This window comes from Pangasianodon hypophthalmus, chromosome 25, assembly GCF_027358585.1.
Source record: "Pangasianodon hypophthalmus isolate fPanHyp1 chromosome 25, fPanHyp1.pri, whole genome shotgun sequence".
Taxonomy (NCBI): Eukaryota; Metazoa; Chordata; class Actinopteri; order Siluriformes; family Pangasiidae; genus Pangasianodon; species Pangasianodon hypophthalmus.
In genome coordinates, this window is record NC_069734.1 from 15,602,081 (window position 1) to 15,622,307 (window position 20,227).

The 20,227-nt window shown below is 39.9% G+C and overlaps 1 protein-coding gene across 1 annotated transcript in view; it reads right to left on the minus strand.

The window, feature by feature from the left end:
- Positions 1-9,922: 9,922 nt before the first annotated feature.
- zranb3 (zinc finger, RAN-binding domain containing 3) overlaps positions 9,923-20,227 on the minus strand; it is a 70,879-nt gene continuing 60,574 nt past the window's right edge. Inside the window, exons 19-21 of the mRNA XM_026947798.3 lie at positions 16,274-16,405; positions 12,248-12,385; positions 9,923-11,252 (exon numbers count right to left, since the gene is read on the minus strand). Of these exons, the coding sequence (XP_026803599.3) occupies positions 12,287-12,385; positions 16,274-16,405 (231 nt within the window). The 3' untranslated portion in view covers positions 9,923-11,252; positions 12,248-12,286. The remainder of the gene's footprint in view (positions 11,253-12,247; positions 12,386-16,273; positions 16,406-20,227) is intronic.

The following is a 20,227-nucleotide window of genomic DNA, read 5'->3' on the forward strand; positions in this document are numbered from 1 at the left end:
CCCAGTGTGTGTTTCCCTTCTGATTTCACACAGAAATGGGCTTTAACTGGCAGGAGATCAGTCTGAAGGATTTTTTTTTTTTGCCAATATCCAGGCCTTGATGGGTCCCCTATCTTTTAAAACCTAAAAGACTAAAAAGCCGCACGATTTGATTGGCTTCCCTTCTCATCCATTATTCAGGAGGCACTACAGTTTGAACTAATTATGGTTAAAAGACTGACCCACCTCAGCTATCTGGGGCCACCGAGAACTCCCGATCCCCCAGCTCAGGGACCACCAAAACCCCAGCAGAAATGTCAGGAATATCACTCCAAAAAAGAAATATTAAACTAAATTTGCACTCGGTCCATGAGGCCAGAATGAAATCTCTAGCAGAATCAGTAAGGAGTATTTAGTGTAGCTCACAGACTTTGATGCAGGATTTCTAACATTCTCGAGGGAAGACCTTACTTAAATACATCTAGGTTGTTGGTTCTACCCAAAGTGTTTGGTGTGTACCTAAAGGATACTTACTGCTTTTAAGGAGTTTAACGATTTTGCTGTTACTGTAGGTTAAGGCTACACAATTCTCATTCAGAATTCAGAATAGGTTGATGATTTCTCAAGCAACTAGGGCCATGGTGCATCACACCCGACTACACAAATTGAGGTGTATTAGCAAAAGACAAGAGCAGTGTGCCAAACTGAGGTTTCACTAAAAGCACAGATGAAGAACAAAGTGATAATTACAACATTGCCACTACATATTCAGGGTTCCCTGAGATTTGCATGTTGTCCATGTGGGTTTCTTTTAGGTTCTCTGGTTTCCTCTAATCTCCAAAAGCATGCAGGTAGGTGAATTGGAAACTCTAGGTGTAAATGAGTGTGCAAATGTGTGTGTGCGCGCGCACTTGCAGCCCATCCAGGGTGTATTCCCAGCTTGCTTCCAGTGTTCCCTGGATAGGCTCGGGATCCACTTCTTCTTAACCGGGGCAAAGCGGTTACTGAAGATGAATGAAGTATGGTTAGTATGATAAGCATGGTTAACTAAGTATGTTTCTATGTTAACTATCTATGGCCAAGTCTGAACCTCCTGACAGAGGCAACTGGGTTTTAAGCTGAATTTTCCTGGCCATTCATGTCTCCTTAAATCTTCACAAGAGCCTGGACCACCAGCCAGAAAACAGCCCCAAAGCATCAATGATCCACCATCATCGATTGGAGTGGGGTGACATTGTATACAGTCCCTTTTGTTGCCAAGCATACGATGCAGAATGTTATTTTTCCTGGACTGATTTTGCTAGGTACCTTTTCGACCTGCTGCTCATGTACCAGGGCTGCTGAATACTCAGAGGAAAGCTCTAACTGCCCTTTTACGTTATCTCCCAAAATAGGGAGCACTCGGGAGCCCCTGATACCGCTATTTAAGATGTGTTAAAGCAGGGCAATACTCTGGGCCCCACCAGTGACTGCAGCTGGGCACCCCAGATCTATCTGTGGCAGAAGTTAAACACATTGATCACTGATAGTGCAGGCTCTCAATAAGGCAGAGCACTCCACCTCTGTAAAATCCGTGACGATCTAAAATAAGCTCATGTTTTTCAATAAAGATCTTACTTTCAGTGCTGCTTTATTGGCTGCCAGAGGCCACGTATCGGCTATTGTAAATTGCTGTTTACTTTAGCAGGATTGCTCGTCTCATGACTCAATATTCGATCATATTTTCTCTGTTGGTATGCTCAGTGTCAGCTTTCCAACTGTCAAAAAGAAACAGACGCACACACAGCCCAAGGCACTGTCTATACAGAGAGTGAAGCAGGTAAGTGAAGTGTGTATCGCTAATGTAATATTCGGAGAGAAAACGGCTAAAGCCCTAGCCATTAATCTGCCGCAGATTGAGGGAAATATGAATTATCTTAAGCACCTTATCTCCTCCTTCTCCATCTCTGATCCCCTCTGAGGTCCCTTATTGTGTTTTTGGTCATTATCCACTGACGGCCGATGCATCCTGTGAGGAGCTGCTTCTATCAGCAGCGAAGGTGGGAAGACAGATGAAAGAAGAGATAGAAGAAAGCAGAGAGACAGACAGACCACCTCCAGTGGTGTTAAAAAATAGCATTCATTTTTCTGTTTATCAAGTGATTTTAGAAAATATGCCCCATTAAGCAACTTTTCAACCTTTTTATTTATTTTTTTATTCCCTTTCTGCATTGGCCTCAACCTGTGCAGATTTACTCAATGTACTCTGTGTCATTAGACACTCATTTAGCAAGATTTAGCCTCCAAAAGGTGTGTGTGCATGCATGTTTGTGTGTGTTAATATGCTTAGCCCAGCTGATTGTGCTGGGGTTTTTTTTTTTTTTTTTGGTTAGATAATCAGTTCTTTTAAGCTTGTGGGAATGGGCTGATTAATGGCTATAACTACAGACACAGACAGAAGGAAGAAATTATGCCCAGATCAACCTAACTCTCTTAACACCTTAACAACCATCCTGGCCCACGTTACGAGCCAAACACCTGCGCGTGCTCCACAGTTCGCCTCCTGCCTCATGCTCATCCTTTTCCCCTGCACTCGTGTCTCTGCATCCCTCCATCTGCTCCCCTCAGCGTTGGCTGGGACTCGCACTGATTTGGCTGTGTCCGTTCGTTAGTTGTGGGTTGCTGCTGCTGCTTCCCTGAAGTGATTACTGTAATTAATTGGATGGAGCTCTCACTAGTGTGCTGATAGAATAGTTAGCACCACTTTTAATGCTGAGGTGAGTGGTGGTTGAAATCAAAAAGAAGCACATACCTGAAGTCACCCCTGCACCACCTTTAATCCACCCCACTGCAGCCGTATAGCCATAAAGAGACTGGATTATGATGGATGTCTTTAAGAAAAGGAAGGTTAAGGTTGTTTCCTCTGGTAGACACCTTTATTTGGACCTCTGGCAGAACCATACTCTCTGAGGAAAAACAGGTTAAATCTAGCAACCTAAATGGTTCTTTGTTTTGTCCTGGATACTATAGATTTGAACCCTAGAACATCTAACCCCTAAATTACTTCTGGTGTAACCACTTGCCATCAGGAGCCACGTAATTAGTTGAACGGAGTTGATCTGTGCGCAATTAAAGTGTCAGGTGATCTCAATATAAATGCTCTGGTTCCTGGAAGACCCTAAAGCATCAGGAAGACCAAAGAGCTAACAAAACAAGTCCGGGACAAAGTTCTAGAAAAGTATCAATCGGGGTTTGGCGACGGTAAAGAGGGATTTAGTCAGAGAAGCAACCAACTGCCCAAGAAGGATGCTACCACCACCATGCTTCACTGTGAGAGAGGTATTCTCAGGGTGATGACAAATGTAGTACTCTGTGCCAAAACATTCAGTTCTGATCTGATTAGAGAACCTTTTCCCCACATTTGCAGAGTCTCCAACATGCCTGCTGGCAAACGAGATCTTTGGTTGTACTGGAAACTGTAGATATGTATCCAAGAACTGCTGGCATAAAGGCTGTCCTGTGCTCATCCCAGGACTCTTACTCAATCTGCTCATACTGAATATCCATTTAACACACTTAAGAAATGTTTGTCTTTACTCTTCTACAACTATATACTGTAATGATTTATAATTTCACTATCTGGTGTCACCCAGAAGAGTCTGGTTTCTCTCAACGTGTCATCCGTGACAGTGTCAGCTGTTAAGAGCTTTATCAACAAAATGGAATTAAATTGAATGTGAAACTTTAAAGGTTCTTTGTAGAACCCCAACACCTAAGGAGGAAAAAGGCTTAAGGAGGACATGAAAGCAGATTGCATTTGAGTAGACTCCAATTTTTCACTCAGCTTAAGTTAACCAACCTCACAGAATACAGTTTCAATCTGCCAATCTGCATAGCCAGAGTACCAAAAGAAAATGGGGAAAAAAAAAAAAAAAAGCTCTACATATTTCAATTTCTTCCCTGTTTAAAGTGGCAGGGACAATACCTCTTATGCTTCTGTTAATGACTTACTAGATCTCTTTCTCTTTGCTGCAGTACTATTCAGTATTTTGCACAATAAAAAAATCTGCCTTGGGTTATTTCCTCATTCAACTGACAGGATGATTGAGCGTGCAGCATCATCCTGATGATAACACAATCACCGTGCTCGTCTAAGTCTTCATCAAGTTGGAGTGTCTTGAAGTGATAGAAGGATGGGGAGACTGTCTGCTTTGTAGTATGCATTGAGTTGCTTTGCTTTTGCATCATTGTTTTTGCAACTTTGTTTGGGACAAACAGGTCTGAGATTCTCTAAGTATAGAAAAAAAAATCCTTCTAATAAGTTTGGCTGTGCTCACTCATCTACGCTTTCTGAAGGGCAATGTGTAGCTCGGTATGTCTCGCTTTGTTGCATTCCGTTTCTGCTGTAATTCCATGTGCCATGTCACAGACGAGAGACAGGTTCTTGCACAGAACTGAGGTCCACTGTCACAATTAGTGTTTAGACGCTCAAAACCTGGGACATTGTCAGTACACCTTTAGCTGGAATGTTCAGGCTTTAAGGTCAAGGTCAAATTTATTTATAAAGCACATTTAAAACAACACGGCTGTTGACCAAAGTGCTGCACATCAGGCATAACAGGAAATAAAACGAACATAATTAACTTTCAGAAGGATTTGTCAGAGAACATGCGTCATATGTTACGGTCATGTGACCTACTAATGATCAAGTGTAACTTGTGTGGCCATGCCCACTACACCAAGCACTTATTATATAGACCAAAACAATCAGGTTGGTGGTATGCATGGAATTTCTAGTGTGACCATGAAGATGCTCCCATCTCTATCAGTTATACAGTGGTAAGTCATCTCATGCAAATCGATCATAATTACTACAGAGGTCATCCAGTAACATTACTTAACAGACATTACACTATGTTCAGAAATCGTATCCTGTCCGAACAGTAATTTTGTATCATTCAATGGGAATTTTCCTGGGAATTTTCCAGTCTTATCACTGGCCTTTTTTTTTTTTTTTTTGCACATAATTGCTGATCTTATACTCTGCTATTCATTTTATGAAGTAATCGTTTCACTACTCAGACAGGTCTCCGACTTCAGGCTTTTCCTCGCGTTGTAGTTTTATTGTGCAGGTTGTAATTGTGTTATAGCATTAAACACATTATCAAATCGTCTTCCTCTTTCCCAGTAACACACTGGATTCTGTTCCTTTTCCATGAGCCTCCTGATCATTTCCCAGGTTGTACTATTGTACTAGGTGTCTTCCTGGTAGATTGTTGCATTAGTCCTTCCAGGGGTTCAACCATGTCTTGCTTCGACATCACCTTATTGATTAATTGCTGTTAAATTCCAATGGGCTTGTGGGAGTGGTGCTAATGTTTCTCACATGCCCGTAACACATCAATATTTTTCTTGTCAGAGGGAGGACTGCCATCCGTCTGTAGTAAGAATGAGCTACAATGAAATGGTTAATGTCTGGTATTAGCAAATAAGTGTGTATATATATATATATATATATATATATATATATATATATATATATATATATATATATATATATATATATATATATATATACATACACACACACCACCAATCTTGTATGGTCTGGTAACATTCCAAACCCTTGGTAAAAGCAGGGGTTTCTGTTGGAATTTGTCTTGCATGCTGTAAAGGACTACAATCTAACTAGCACAAGCATTGCACAGTCCTCGTTCAGGAAAAAAAGGTTTTGACATTTTCTGGGCAACAATATTTCACACAGCACAGAATGCCCTTCGGTTTCGACACCGTGTCTACAGCGGCAAATACTTTGTAAATTGCGATGCGCTAACGGAGCTCTGGAGCTTCCCTGAGATCTTTGGTAATAATCAGGGTCACTGATGGCTTGTAATAAGTTATGAGTTTGTTTCGCTCCAACCTGCAGAGAGTAGTAGAGGTGCTCTGATGAACATGAACTTGTTATGCATTCAATTCAGCATAACCAAACCTCGGACCATAATGCTTCTCAGCATCGCTTACAGCTCAAACAAAAGGCTAATGGTTTCAGTGAACCATTGTGTTCCCGATGATTTACAATGCCCAGACTGTAGCTGCCGGCATCTGTGTTAAGAACTGCGGGTGGCTTTTTGAAATTAACCTTTTCAATTCTCTGAATGCTTTGTCTTGTGGTGGGCCTCAACATCACTCTGTCTGACTCAGTAATTTGTTCAGGGTTTGGAGGATGGCTGAAAAGTTGGAAAAGTGGTCTGTAATGATCAAGGTGTCCTACCACCCTTAATTTAATTTTTTTATTTTTTTAACCTGACTAAAAACAATGCCCAACCTAATCTCAGCACCGTGATCTGGCTTATTATAGTTGTCCTTTTAATAGTAGTTTTCTTCACCTTCCAGCAGCTGTTGGTTATATAATATCTGCACAGAGGAGAAACTCCAGGCTCTGTGCAACATCCAACCAATCAGAATAAGGAGGTGTTTCTACTTGCTTGTCAATTCAGACAGCTCCTCTTTTTTATTTTAAAAACCTGGAAAGGTGCATGTAGTGTATTACTCTTAAAGCTAAATAAGCTTAGTATACTTAAGTATACTCCAAGAAAACACTGACTAGCTAAACTAATGTGAAGGAAAAGCTACAAGTCTTCACTTTCGACACATTTCATTAATCTTCAAATAGGGTTTGTGAAGAATATCCATGGGGTCTAATCTTTTATAACTTTGTTACAGCAAAGTTATTACATTTATGGTTTGAGTTAATAGCAGACTTGGAAACTTGAATTGAATGAGCTTAATCCAAATCTCCATAGTTTAAAAACAAGGAGCCTATAAATAATTTCAGCTTGAATTTAACGACAATGTCAGTAAAAAAAATATGTTCGAAGGTGAATGTTCAGGAATAAAAGTCTCTAGTAAAGAGCATTGTACACACCAATTTAACCGCATCTCATGCAGGAGTAACTTATTGCAAGTACTGTGTGCACTGGTATAGATGGAGGGTCTTGGAGTATTACAGCAGAGGGTCTTTTGTAAATTATACATTTACCAATTTCACTTTAGGCTTGACGGCTTAAAAAAGACATTCTCTCGCTGGTGTAGTAGTAACAACTCATTTACGCTGACTTGTATGGACGCTTCACATAATTGCAGACTAATAATAATAAAACAGGTGATAAAAATGCTGTTATAGGAAAAGAATCAGGGGTGGTAGTGTATCATATCACACCAATATTGATTATATTCCTATAACCTACAAGCATGCCCTGTTTTTATATTTTATTCCTTACTTAGTATAAAGCAGGTCAGCAAATTCTTACAAATTTGGAGCTGTGACACTATATATAGTGTCATATTTTAGAGCAGCCTCTTCATTTTTGGGGAAAAAAAAGCAGTGATTAGAAATGGATGTTTCTTTCCAGGAGTAGGTGGAAATGTTGAAGTATGTAAAAAGAATTATATCGTACCTATTTATTTCTCCTAACGGTTTGCTGGCTTGTCATCACACTATTCGTGCTAATTTCATAGTCGTATGCATTACGTGAAATGACATTTTCCTCAGCTTAATCTCTCAAAGCTGTACTTACCAAACTGGAGGTGTTCAGGCGGATACACGGTCGTACTACTAGATGATTGCTGCATCCTGAAAATAGCAGCTAGTTTCCTCAGTAGGTCAACAGTTATGTAAAGAGAATTGGCATCACATTAAATCATGATTGAAATGATATGGTATCCTATAGTAGATAAAGGTATCGGGCTACAAAATGCTTAAAAAAAAACATGCAGTGATCCAATCAGCCAAGCAGTGCAATGTATAAAATCATGCTAACACAGATACAGGACAGTTGAAGATTGGGAAAACCTGATTGCCTGGTCTTTTTGTAGCCCATCCACCTCAAGGTTTGATGTGTTGTGCATTCTGGATGCTTTTTGTTTTTCTCACCATTCTGTGTGAACTCTATAGATTGGTAAAAGTCACTGAGATCACATTTCTTCCCCCTGTTCTTATGTATGATGTGCATATTAACTGAAGCTCTTGACCTGGATCTGCATGATTTTATGTACCACACTGCTGCCACATGACTGCTTGACTAGGTAATCGCATAGGTGTTCCTATTACAGTGGCCTATTAAAGAGTGTAGCTTAACCTGCATATGCGCAGCATGAAAAAAAAGTGCATTACTTTCACTTTACAGATCACTGAGTGCAGGAAGATTTTCTACATTAGCCCAGGAACAATTTAAATCCAAGGTTGAGCTCTGCATCTAAAGGATAAAGAAACAAAGGAAGCCAGACTACTTTTGGACTCTGGGATCGTGACCAGATCACATTCAAGGACATGAATAAAAGCATTAAGTGCCTTCGTGCTTGTGCAAAAAGCAGAGAAAGGGAGGAAAAGAGCCGTTTGTTGAATATCCTTGACTTGATGAGAAATTGTTCCGTCTCGGAGCGGTGTTCGGTCTGCTCCTTTATTTCCTCTACTTATGTTGCTGTTCCTGTCTCGTCTCCTGTCGAGGTTGCCAAACAAAATGCCTGCGTACAGTTAACGCTGCTTTCTCGTGCACTCCACGGAGGTGCGCCAGTATTAATCTGATGCTCGACATCACTCCGTCTCTGCATTATTAAAGTTGTTGTGGGCCTCTTTCTGTAATAAAGCGCGCGGGTGTCGGGGACAGAGGGTACGTCAGCAGGTCGCGCTTTGACATGTTCATTACTCGCCGAGCGTACACAGCCTGTCAACTCCACCACCGCAGAACTTTATTACACGAAGGTCTCGGCCGCAGCACCCTGGCCACCAAATCATTAAAAAGATATTTTGTGTTGTGTGTATGGTTTACACATGAGCTTGGTAAAAATTAATCCTTTGGCCACGAATAACTTGCATGGCATCTAAAATTGAAAACGAACCGTTTAATCAACTGAACATTGAATGTTTTTCTCCTGAGGCTTCATTTTGTGACTTACATGCAAATTGCACTTAGTCGATGGTTTGACAAGTGGCCCATGACCTTCCCAGCCACAAATGAGCATCTAAATTAATTCAGGTGTGAACAGGGAATGGAGTGAGAGAGAGAGACAGGAAATTACAGGCTGGTGACTTTTTTTTTTTCTTTTTTTCATTTTAACACCTTTGATATAAGCCATTATGTTCAATTCTTATTGTAATATAATGCAAGGAAACGAAAAGAAGGACAAAGGAGAACTTAAGACATACTCTCTCATCATGTCTAGCTGAGATATGTCTGTTATTTTGTGTCTTAACGCCCCTTTCCTGCTCTTCTCTCAACTTGGATATTAGGTTGGGGGGGGTGGGCAGGTTGGGGAAGCAAGAAAGATGAAGCTTGAAAAGATCCATCCATTTCTCTGACCTTTACAGTAATGACACAGAGGTGAACATAGCGTCCTCGGAGAAGCTGACCGCTACAGGTAATATATCACAGTCCTATCTCTTGTAACAGGATGACTTGTGAACTCAAACTGCCAGGAAAGTACTGGGGTACAAATGAATCACAAAAGGCCAGTTAATTTAGTAGGCTTAATCGGTGACAGAAAAACTAGCTCTGTGTCACAGAATCAGATTTCTGTGTAGTGCAGCCTTTATACACACTTAGTTTATAATGTGTGCATCAGAAATACATTTTCTTGCTTTACACGTCTGAAATGTCAGGAATAAAACACAGTGGGGGTGCTGAAACACAAGCGAAGCTGTTACCACCCTGAAGTAAATTATTTTTTAAGAGATGACACCAATCCATACTGATGCATCGGGCAAAGATTGGAATTGGATTTGGAAAAGAAATGTATTTTTGGAACTGGAAATGTTTACACAAAGGGAAACTTGACTGTTTTCTTTTTTTTTTTCTTTTGGTAGGATTGATTTTATTATATTTACAATGTGTGAAATAGTTAATAATAACTGTGAAGTGCTTAAAAGAACAAATGTTTTAAACTTAGTAGTTTAAAAAAAAAAAAAAAAAAAACAATATCGGATATTGGGAATCAGAAAAATAGTATCGTGCCATCTCTAATTATTTTCCTGTAATATTTTCCTTTCTAAAAATTTTTATTAATGTAATATTCACTGATGCTCAAGAAGGCAGCACAATACATTAAGAGCCAGGGGGATGTAAACTTTTGAACAGGATGATTGGTGTAAATTGTTATTTTGTATTAAAAAAAAAAAAAGGATCTTTTTTTTCTCCATTTAGTACTGCTCTTGAGAAGCTACATAAGATATTTACATGTTTCCTTTACACTGATCATCCTGTTCAAAAGTTTACAACCCCCCTGCTCTGAATGTAGCGTGTTGCCTTCTTGAGCATCAGTGAATGTTTGCACCTTTTGTAATAGTTGTGTACGAGTCCCTCAGTTGATTGAAGATGCTGGAAAACCAAAGAATGTGCAGGACCTGGAGGATTTTTCTGAAGAGCAGTGGACAGTTTAACTGCTCAGGACAAACAAGGGCCTCATGAACAACTACCACAAAACATAAAAACAGTCGTTGATCATCCAGGTAACACACACAGTATTAAGACTCAAGCGTATGTAAACTTTTTGAACTGGTTCATTTGTGTAAATTCAGTTATTATTGTGTCTTGTGGACTAGATGTAAACACCTGTTATGCGAAATAGCTTATTCGGGGCAGAACTAAATAAAAAACAAAATGCAATTTTTATGATCCCACTTATTATTTTTTTTTAATTATTATCATTTTGCAGATTCTACAAGGCGTATGTAAACTTATGACCCCAGCTGTACCTCTGACAGTGAAAAAGAACTAACACTGGAGACTCCTTCCCATAATATTATATCTGTCTCCTCGCACATTTTTTGTCCCTGTGTTAGCTGTTACAATAGAAACAATAATGTATTAGAATCAATCACTGCATTAATATAAACCTTATAACCAAAACTACTGTCAGTGCTGCTGTTATACAGATTTAATCAATACATTTTGACCAATCAGAATCAAGAAGGCAGCATAGTGTAAACAGACATTTGAACACACACACACACACACACAGCACTGCAGTGTTTTGTGTAAACCCATTCCAAACCTGAAACAACCTTGACTATAAAGTTTAATGTTCCTTTATTGGGCTTAAGATACAACCAACCACTGTTTTATCTGATGTGAAAGCACTCAAAACATAATACCAGTTTCCCAATAAAAAACACGAAACCGGATTTAATGTTCTTGTAAATTTCCACTGCGTAAATTTCCTTGATTGAGGTGGTGCAACTCTGTGCAGCAGGAGACGTGGAGGTTGATTTCAAATCGCTAACTCGTCTCATAGCATGTCTATAAACAGAAATGCAGTTGTAAGAGCTTCCATATCCACATAGGTGCCCATCACCCGGGCAGGTTGCTATGGCGACGAGCCGTGCACGTCCCATGGCGTTTGCCGAGATTACATAAGGGGCTGTGATGGATTCAAATAAGGCACCAGTTTTGCAGTAGGGGTTTTTTTTTTTTTTTTAATAAAAGAAAAAAAATAGCACCAGCTGGTGGTCCGAGCCGAAATTGAAAACTTGTGCGTCTTTTTTAATCACATTCATGCTGCATTGGTAAATTGCATTCTCGTTTTAAGACACACACACAGGCACACAAATCATTCAGAGAAGAAACATATCTTCTACCGCCACCACCACTGAAAGTAAGCGGAAAAATGTTAAGAGTCATGCAGCAGGGTGCTTTCATGCTCCGAAAGCCTGCACGAGTTAAAAATAGCAGCAAATAAGAATGCTTGGACTCCCTGCTCTCTCTGCTAGAAACATAAGCGTTATCATGCAGTAGAACCAACTCAGCAGTGCTGCACTGAGAGCTCGATGGTCACTCTGGAAACAGTCAGTCATTTTTTTTTTTTTTAAATCTCTTGCACTTTCTTTCTTTCTTTCCACCTCCTTCAATGTCTCACTTTCCTAGGACTAAAGCCCAAAAACTTTCCCTGAGATCCACAAAAAAAAACACCCTACGTGCAGCTGTAGAATTCTCAGGTCTGTATTAGCGGAGATAAAAACCCAGAATGTTAAGAATCCCTGCTTTAGAAATGAACACTGGTTACTGGAATACAGGATTTTGAAAAGTCCATATCTGTGTTCTCGATGAAACTGCAGCCAGTGCGTGCGTGTGTGTGGGCGTGGGCTGGTCATCGCCATAGCAACACACGGCGCGTCAATCACATTCTTAAATACATCGAAGTTATTACTCAAAATCACAGAATCAATCCCTTTTTTTTTTTTTTTTTTTTTTTTTTTTTTTTTTTTTTTTTTTTTTAAATGATTTTTTACACATACGTATACTGATGAGTGAAACATGGTGGTGGTAGTTCAGTCCTATTTCTTCATAAAGAATCTGGTGATGTCGGAGGATAGTTTAGATGCTGCTTCGCCTTTCTTCCTCTGACTCCGCTCTTTGGCCTGCTGTGCTGTCCTCTGCAACAACACACAGATAACATCGTCACACAAGACTTAAAAAAAAATAAAATAAATAATTATAGATTACAAAAATGCAACTGTTTCATCTCAACCAACTAATATATGAACAGAAATCTCTCAGTAAGAAATCACCAAATCGTAGCCAAGCAGTGTAGATGCCAGCTACGCAGTTCTGTGAAATGTCTACTAGGCATTACGCTTGCTGCATTAATGAAAAAGAAGCAGACAGAAATATGTCAGTGTCCAGAAAGTAGGATATTACAGAACTCAGAAGCCTTACTCGCATTTGTTTCTATGGTCATGTCTATAATAAAATATTTTATGTCTCCGTGACGAGCCTCTTGCATCAGGGCGGCTATAAATTAACGCAGGATGAGTGAGTTTCCATCAGCTTTCTTTTCCTACCAAACTGGATGTTTGCGTCATATACAGCCATGGAATCACAGTCGTATATTGCTTTATATATAGAACACTAGCAGTTGCAGGATATTGAGGCATATCCAAATATAAGATGACATTTGGACTTGTCTCTTTGGAGAAAGACTGAAATTGTCTGAGCATCCCCGAGATTTGTCGAAAAAAAAACCACCATGTATTCTGGGCTGGAATTTTTCTCTAGCGTGCAAAGTTTCCATCAAGTTTATGAAGCAGAAAAACTGCACCCTGAAACACAGTAAATATGTTTATATTGAAATATATGTGATGTGTTTAGCGAATCTGATGCTAAATTGTTGGTTGGTGCTGCATTTTTATTATTACTGTGAGACGTTAACGTTAACGTCACAGTGGGACATTGCTAGCGCCAGTTACCATGGCGTTTACTAGGAGAAACAGGAGAAATGTCAACGATCTCACACATAAGTGATAATGGTCAGGTTTTGCTGTTAGATCCTAAATACAAAAGACTGAGAGCTTCTTTTCTCACTCATCATTTTCCAACAGCATTCAACATCATACAACTAAAAAAAACAACGTAGGAGTAGTGAAGACGTTTGTACAAACGATGGAAAGGTCCAGAATGCGATGCAGCTACATGACGCAGTTGCTCTATGTTACAGAAAAGACTCAGCTCGGCTAATTAAGATGATCTGAGCACGATGGCACTCGGAAAGCGCTGCTGCATCAGTCTGTTTAGGTAGAGATGAAGCGAGGCCTACATCCCACTGCACCACTATCAGAAGATAATCAAACGGCATTGTGGGTAATGTAGGAAACTGAAAAGACCATGAAAGAAGTTTAAACTAAAAGAAAAGTCAGCTCAGAAATTCATTACACTATAAATTTTGGATGCCACTCAGGATCACCTGTTAATGATAAAGTGTCATTTAGGGTGGATTTCTCCTTTATGTCTGGCTCTATGAGGGAAAAAAAAAAAAGCTGACATACCTCTCCATCCAAGAATGGAGAAGTCACACATATTTCAGATTGTCTGCATGTTCCTTCCTGACTTTCCCATCGGATTAATGCTATCCAGCTTCTTAGTATTTCTGTCTCAGCTAATCCCCAGAGTTAACATCCAAAGACAATGACTTTGAAAACAAATGCTTTAGTTTCGTATCAAAATGAAGGTCACTTTAATTTTTAGAATTGAGCTAAGAAAGTGGTACTTGGGCTGCTTTGCTGTCCGGCTTTCTCTTCTCCCCTCATTTGTTTTGTTGGAGAGAAGAGCTACTGTTCTGCCACAAGACACTAATTTTACGCATAATAAGTATTTTTTTTTTTCTGTGAAAAATGGATCCACAATATTTTTCACAGGAAACAGAATATAATTGTTCCGCATTACTGGCGAGAGTCAGCTGGCTTGCTTAATTGTTGTTTTGTTTTTCATGAAATGTCACTGAAGTGTTGTGGTGCGGTGTGGGCAGCCTTTACAGCAGACTGAAACGAACCTTGTATCATAAACTGCTCAAGAAAGCACAGTATTAAGGGAATAATTTAGCATTTGTTTTTTTTTTTCAACCTATCTACTGTATGTGTAGCATATGGGCAATTACCACAAACAATAATCTCAACGCTTCTTTTCTATACGGAGGAACCAGGAAGACCAAGTTCCTTTTCCTTAACAGAAAAACATGTTGAAGTTCTTGTTTGTAGTCATCACTTACCCTATAGATGCAGTGGATAGAGATTAGAGATTAGAGATCCATAATGTTTGCTGTGTGTAGAACTTTCTACTGAAATCTCTTCTATGTCTGTGTAATAACTGAAGACACAGTGTCATGACCTAATAGTTTCAGCAAATAGCAAATTTATTGACTGTGGGCAGCTGAAGATTGGAAAAATCTCGCCTGGCCTTTTTCCAATCTTCAACTTTCCAGTTTCTGTGAGCCTGTATCCACTATTCAGATTCCTGCTCTTGGCTGACAGGAGTGAAGCTCTGACATGTTATGCATTCTGAGATGCTTTTCTGCTCACCACGGTTGTAAAGAGTGATTATTTGAGTTCATGTAGGAGATCAGCAGTTTCTGAAATACTCAAACCAGCCCGTCTGGACCAACCACCACGCCACGGTCAACAGGCGTTCCTACTAAAGTGGATGGTAAGTGTATCCTTATCCTGCTGTCTCCTGTTTCTGTAGTAGAGATGTTCTTTCTGCCTAATTTTAAATATTCAGATATCTGCCTATTCGCTAGGAGAGGGGGAAAATCATATTTTATATGACACAATCAAGTATCATTTTTCCACTACGATTAAATGTTCTGCCTGTCGGTTTCTGCGCACGTTTGCGTTTGACAGATGTAATATAGAGAAATAATGAACAGAATTAGAAACCACACAGCAAAAGCGTTACTAAATATCAGCTTCACTGAACGTCAGCTCAATATTTCAGCTCTACTGTAACAGCTCACAATATGGAATCAGTTAAAATCTAATCTTTGTCAAAGTCATATTGTATTACATTTCAGTGAGATCTACATTAGCAAAACCTGAACATCTTTTACACTGCTAGCAAAAACACAACACTATATTACTTAAATGGAAAGGCAGAACCAAAGTATCCATAGAGCATTTTAACATTCAAAAAAAAAAAATTACAGCTAATCTCAGAAACAATTAAATCATTAGAAAAATCCTGGTGAAGCATATGTTTAAATTTTTTGTTCCCCCCCCCCTTTTTAGCGATGAAGTGATAAGTTGAATGTTGTTGGTGTGGTTTTTTTTTTTTTTTTTTTTTTAATGTAATTCTATGATTCTCTCATGACTTTCTTCCTCGTATTTATTTGTGGAATATTAGTTGCTTATTTTTACGATAATAATAAGGATGATAACAAAATTACAATCATAATTATCTGCAATAGTTCATGTAGCAACAAAATAAAATGATCTGCAAAAGTCAAATAGAAAAATGTTTTGTCAATATTTGTAAATATATTGCCAGTAATTACCATTTCGATGAGCTCGTTAGTGAGTAGCATCTATAAAAGAGGAATTACCCTATGCAGAAGGACTAACAGCAGACTCTATTGACTTTTTTCGGGACCACTCAGATGGCTCAAACCCTTAAACCCTGTACTGGCTCAGACAAACCAGCCTTATTTCCTGTATAAAGACTCGGATCGTAATCCTATGCCTGATAATCTGAGTAAAAAGCAACTCTCAGATGTGGACAGACATCTGTTCTGTAGTGCCATGTGGTGACAGATGGTGCAGGGAGCCTGCACGTTGTCCTTTTCTCTATAATCTTATCTTAAATCTCATTAAGACAGCTTGAAATAGTATTGATGGGAAAGGTATGTAAACAGACGTGTAAAGCATGGCTGCAGCATGTGTCCTATTTTTTGACCATTAGGTGTCCAGATTCTAATCCTGGCTATAGTAATGTGAGTAAAGAGCCGTGTTTAGTAGACACTACTGTGCAGACAGATAGCTAGTGTTGTTTTATACCATGCGGTGGCAGACAGTGCAGAGCGTCTGCAGGTTGTCCAGAAGGCACTGTCCTCCTCCACTGTACACCGGCTTGATGTGGTCCACCTGCCAGAACTGGCCCTCTACTGGGTGACGGATCATCTCGTTCAGCTATAGCACACACACAAACACACACACAGTTCAAGCATGAACTAGTTAAGAAAGGGATTAGAGACTAGACACATTTCTTCACACTGAAGCCAAGAACAGATGGCCATAGCCCGCGCTCTGTGACTCTGGCGAGGCTTGTGCATTTCACGATTTTAAGGGCACCGTGTTCGCACACAGACTGCAAAATTGCAAAACATTGACATTTTTTGGGTCTGGGTTTAAAATGGTAATGTTTTGTATTTCTGTGTTTAGAATTATTTGTAAGTTGGTAATGATTCCTTGTAAATATTTTACAACTTTAATAATGTCTCAAAGCACAAATAAATGTTATCAAGAATTATTTCATAGCATATAAGAGTTTCTAAAAAAATATTACAATGAACCAACATAAAAAAAAAAAGACGTCTAAGCTGAAGAATACAGGCTTCATAGAGAGTGTTGCCATTAAATTTAGCCTTGGCTTTGAGATAAACTTTTTTCTTATGGTTAGGAATCTAAGTTTAGAGTCTGGTCATGGTTTGAGTTAGGTTTAGAAACAGTGTGCTGTACTTTATGTCCAAATACAGGTCTTTACAAGAATAGCAAAATATAACACTCACATGAGAGCTTGTGAATGTGTTGTATTTTGCCCTGGTTGTATGTTCACTTCTGCTGAGAAAAGAAACAGGGGCAATATTCAGATGACCTGCTACTGCTGAGCCCAAGGGGATTATGGGTAGCGTAGTTCCCCTTTCCAACTTGCTCTGCAGGCTGTTTTTGGCTCACAGAGCGGCGGTGAGGGACTAGGGGAGCTTCAGTGGAGCTTTAACATCGATGGAGGAGAGAGATCAAGGCTGGCGAGCGAGAGCTGGTGTCCTGCGAGAGCTGAACTGAAAGCCGAACCAAAGCGCTGGCATTTCAGCTTGCCGAGGCTGTTTTTAGGCCCTGCGCCTCAGGGGAAACTACAGAAATCAATTCACTTCCCTCGACAAAACAGAACCATCCCATAATTATCCCGAAGGAAGCCACGGAGGATGGATATCACTGCATATACAATGACGATTTTCACCCAGGCCAGCCACTTTATTATAATCCACACATATACACTTAAGTTGAGCATTTCATGGCTCGTCTCCGTCACATGCGTTGTTTTACTAGATTGGCAATGCTAACACACACGCGCTGTCAAGACCTCCCCTCCAAACCACACACCCACCCATTCACCTACATACAAGCCATTTCCCTCCACTCGCACTCGCTCGCTCGCTCGCTCTCCCCCACACCTTTCTAGATCTCGGATATTTTTACAGAAAATCCTCTGCTTCAGTATAAGCATCACTGTGTGTATATGTGTGTGTGTGTGTGTGTGCGCGCATAAGAAGCTGGGCTTTAGTGCTCAGGGCCAGCTAGATATGGAAAGTCTCTCATTGATCCCAGGCTCGGCCAGAAATGCCAAACAGGAATCAAACCCTCACCTCGCAGCAGTGCACGGTGGGAAAAATCGATGCCAATCTGACAGACCAGGCAGTCTGTTAACACTGCACCCTTCAGGGACTCTGCTCCATCTTTCAGTATTGTGTGTGTGTGTGTGTGTGTGTGTGTGTTTGAAAGAGAGAGCTGAAGCCTGAGGCCACAATGTTATTGGTCCTACATGCTAACTGGACATCTTTTATTGCCTTTCTCTTTGCACAGGCTTCTCAGGAAAACATGGCCAGGTCTTGTAAGTTACTCGCAGTTGTAAAAGAGAATGTTACGCAAACGCGAATTTAATGAAATGTCTCAAGCAATCACCTTCTCACTGAATCAACGAGGAAAGTAGGGCACGAAGCAGTGGTGACTCAGCAGTTAAGGTTCTGTGCTCGAGGCTCGAAGGTTGTGAGTTTAAACTCCACGACTGATATAGAGGAAGATCCTGAACCCTCAACTGTTCAGCTTTGTGCTTGGACTGTGTTCAACCTCATTTCTCACTGACGGTTACAAAAAAGCTGAAACTGGAGACTCCTTCCATAAAAGGTAAATTAACCTATCCTTAAAGCCTGGCCAGAAAGGTTGAAGCTGACAGGAGTGGAACCTGATTTGGTCTGCTGCTGTTGTAGCCCATCCACCTCAAGGTTTGCTGTGTTCTATGTTCTGAGATTATTTTCTGCTCACCACGGCTGTAAAGAGTGATTATTTGAGTTACCGTAGCCTTCCTGTCAGATCAAACTAGTCTGGCCATTCTCCTCTCACCTCTCTCATTTTTTTTTTTTTTTTGAAATCTCATTTGGCACCATCAACAATGCTACAATCAAAGTCACGGAGATGACATTTTCTCCCCATTCTGATGTTTGACATGAACGTTCGCTGAAGCTCTTGACCTGTATCTTCATGTTTTTATGCATTGCACTGCTGCTACATGAGTGGCTATTAAAGTGGCTGGTGAGAGTGTGTTTAATGTCATTAATGGTGAGGAAAGTCCACTAGTTTAGTGGAAAACATAAGACAGCTGCTTGACTCAAGTGCTGCAGGAGTATTCTTACCCCCTCCCATAGTCTCCTTAAACTCAAATGCTAGTTTTCTTGCAGAAGAACACTAAAGCTAAGAAGAGGTTTTTTTAAAAAAAAAAAAAAAAAAAAAAAACGTTTGTGACTATGTAGCCTACACTGCAAAGTTAAGTGTTTTGTTTTTAAGTTTTTCTTTGGTATTGCAGATATTATAATTACATCATTAGAATAGTCCACCTATTAAAGATGGTATGATCTGTTTTAAAAAGTGTGTCAAAACTGAGCTGAATAATAACAAAAAACAAATTTAAAGGGGTTGCTATAAGATGGCCCAGGCATTGGAAACTTATTATGCAATGTGCACTTGATGGTCTGTTTGTCATTTTTTGTGGGTCAGGGTTTTTTTCATGCCATTTCTTTTCTTTTCTTTTTGACCTTTTTTCGTTTTTTGTTTTGTTTTTTTTTGTTTTTTTAAAGGTAAATTGAGATCGGGAACAAATGAACATCACACATGCCTAGAGATGACCACCATGCTGTGGGGGCAAAACAAACAAGATCAAACAAGCTAAACAAGCCATAACTCACAGAACTCATAACTCACAGAAATGAACACAGTTCATTTGGAAGGTGCAGCTACGCTCTTTTGAATGGCTTGAACTCGCAATCTCTTGCAAGTTCCCAAAGAACAAACTGGAAATTTCTTCTACTTTGGGAGTTCTATTTCACACCTTATAACTAGAAAGGAAGGAATTACCTGTATACCTTCTGGTGTATGTGTGCATACATGGCAAGACTTTGAAACAAACTCACGTAGTGAAGAATAGCACAGTATTTGCAATAAATACCTTCGTCATAGAGTCATCCTTACAACTTGTACATCATACCGCATGTACATAATATGGAGCTATCCATTTACATACAGTTAGAGATACAGGTATCCTGTCCCCCATCTGTTCTACCTTGGCGAGTGTATTTTTATACACTGAGTGCCTTTTTGGGAAAACGCTATGGAGCTCTGTGGCAGCTTTGAGTCAGTTATCCCTTGTAAGCATTGCTAGACTGTATTAGTAATGACTCACCACGTTGTGTGCAATGTTACCTCTAAGAGCCTGCACTATGTACTTTTTTCTATCTACTTGGTACGCACTTACCTCTCATTCCACCCCACTGGGTCGATTACTCCCTCAGGGTCATCCCTTGTCGCCTAGCAGGCCTGTGGCTACACACCACCGTCTCACATGTTCAAGCTGGATTTACACTTGTATGCAACTCTAGGGCTGGAGTCGGTTTTGCCTCTATACAATGAACATTATATATCCCTTCACTTGGGTCCCCCACGTTTCATGCTACACAAAATGGT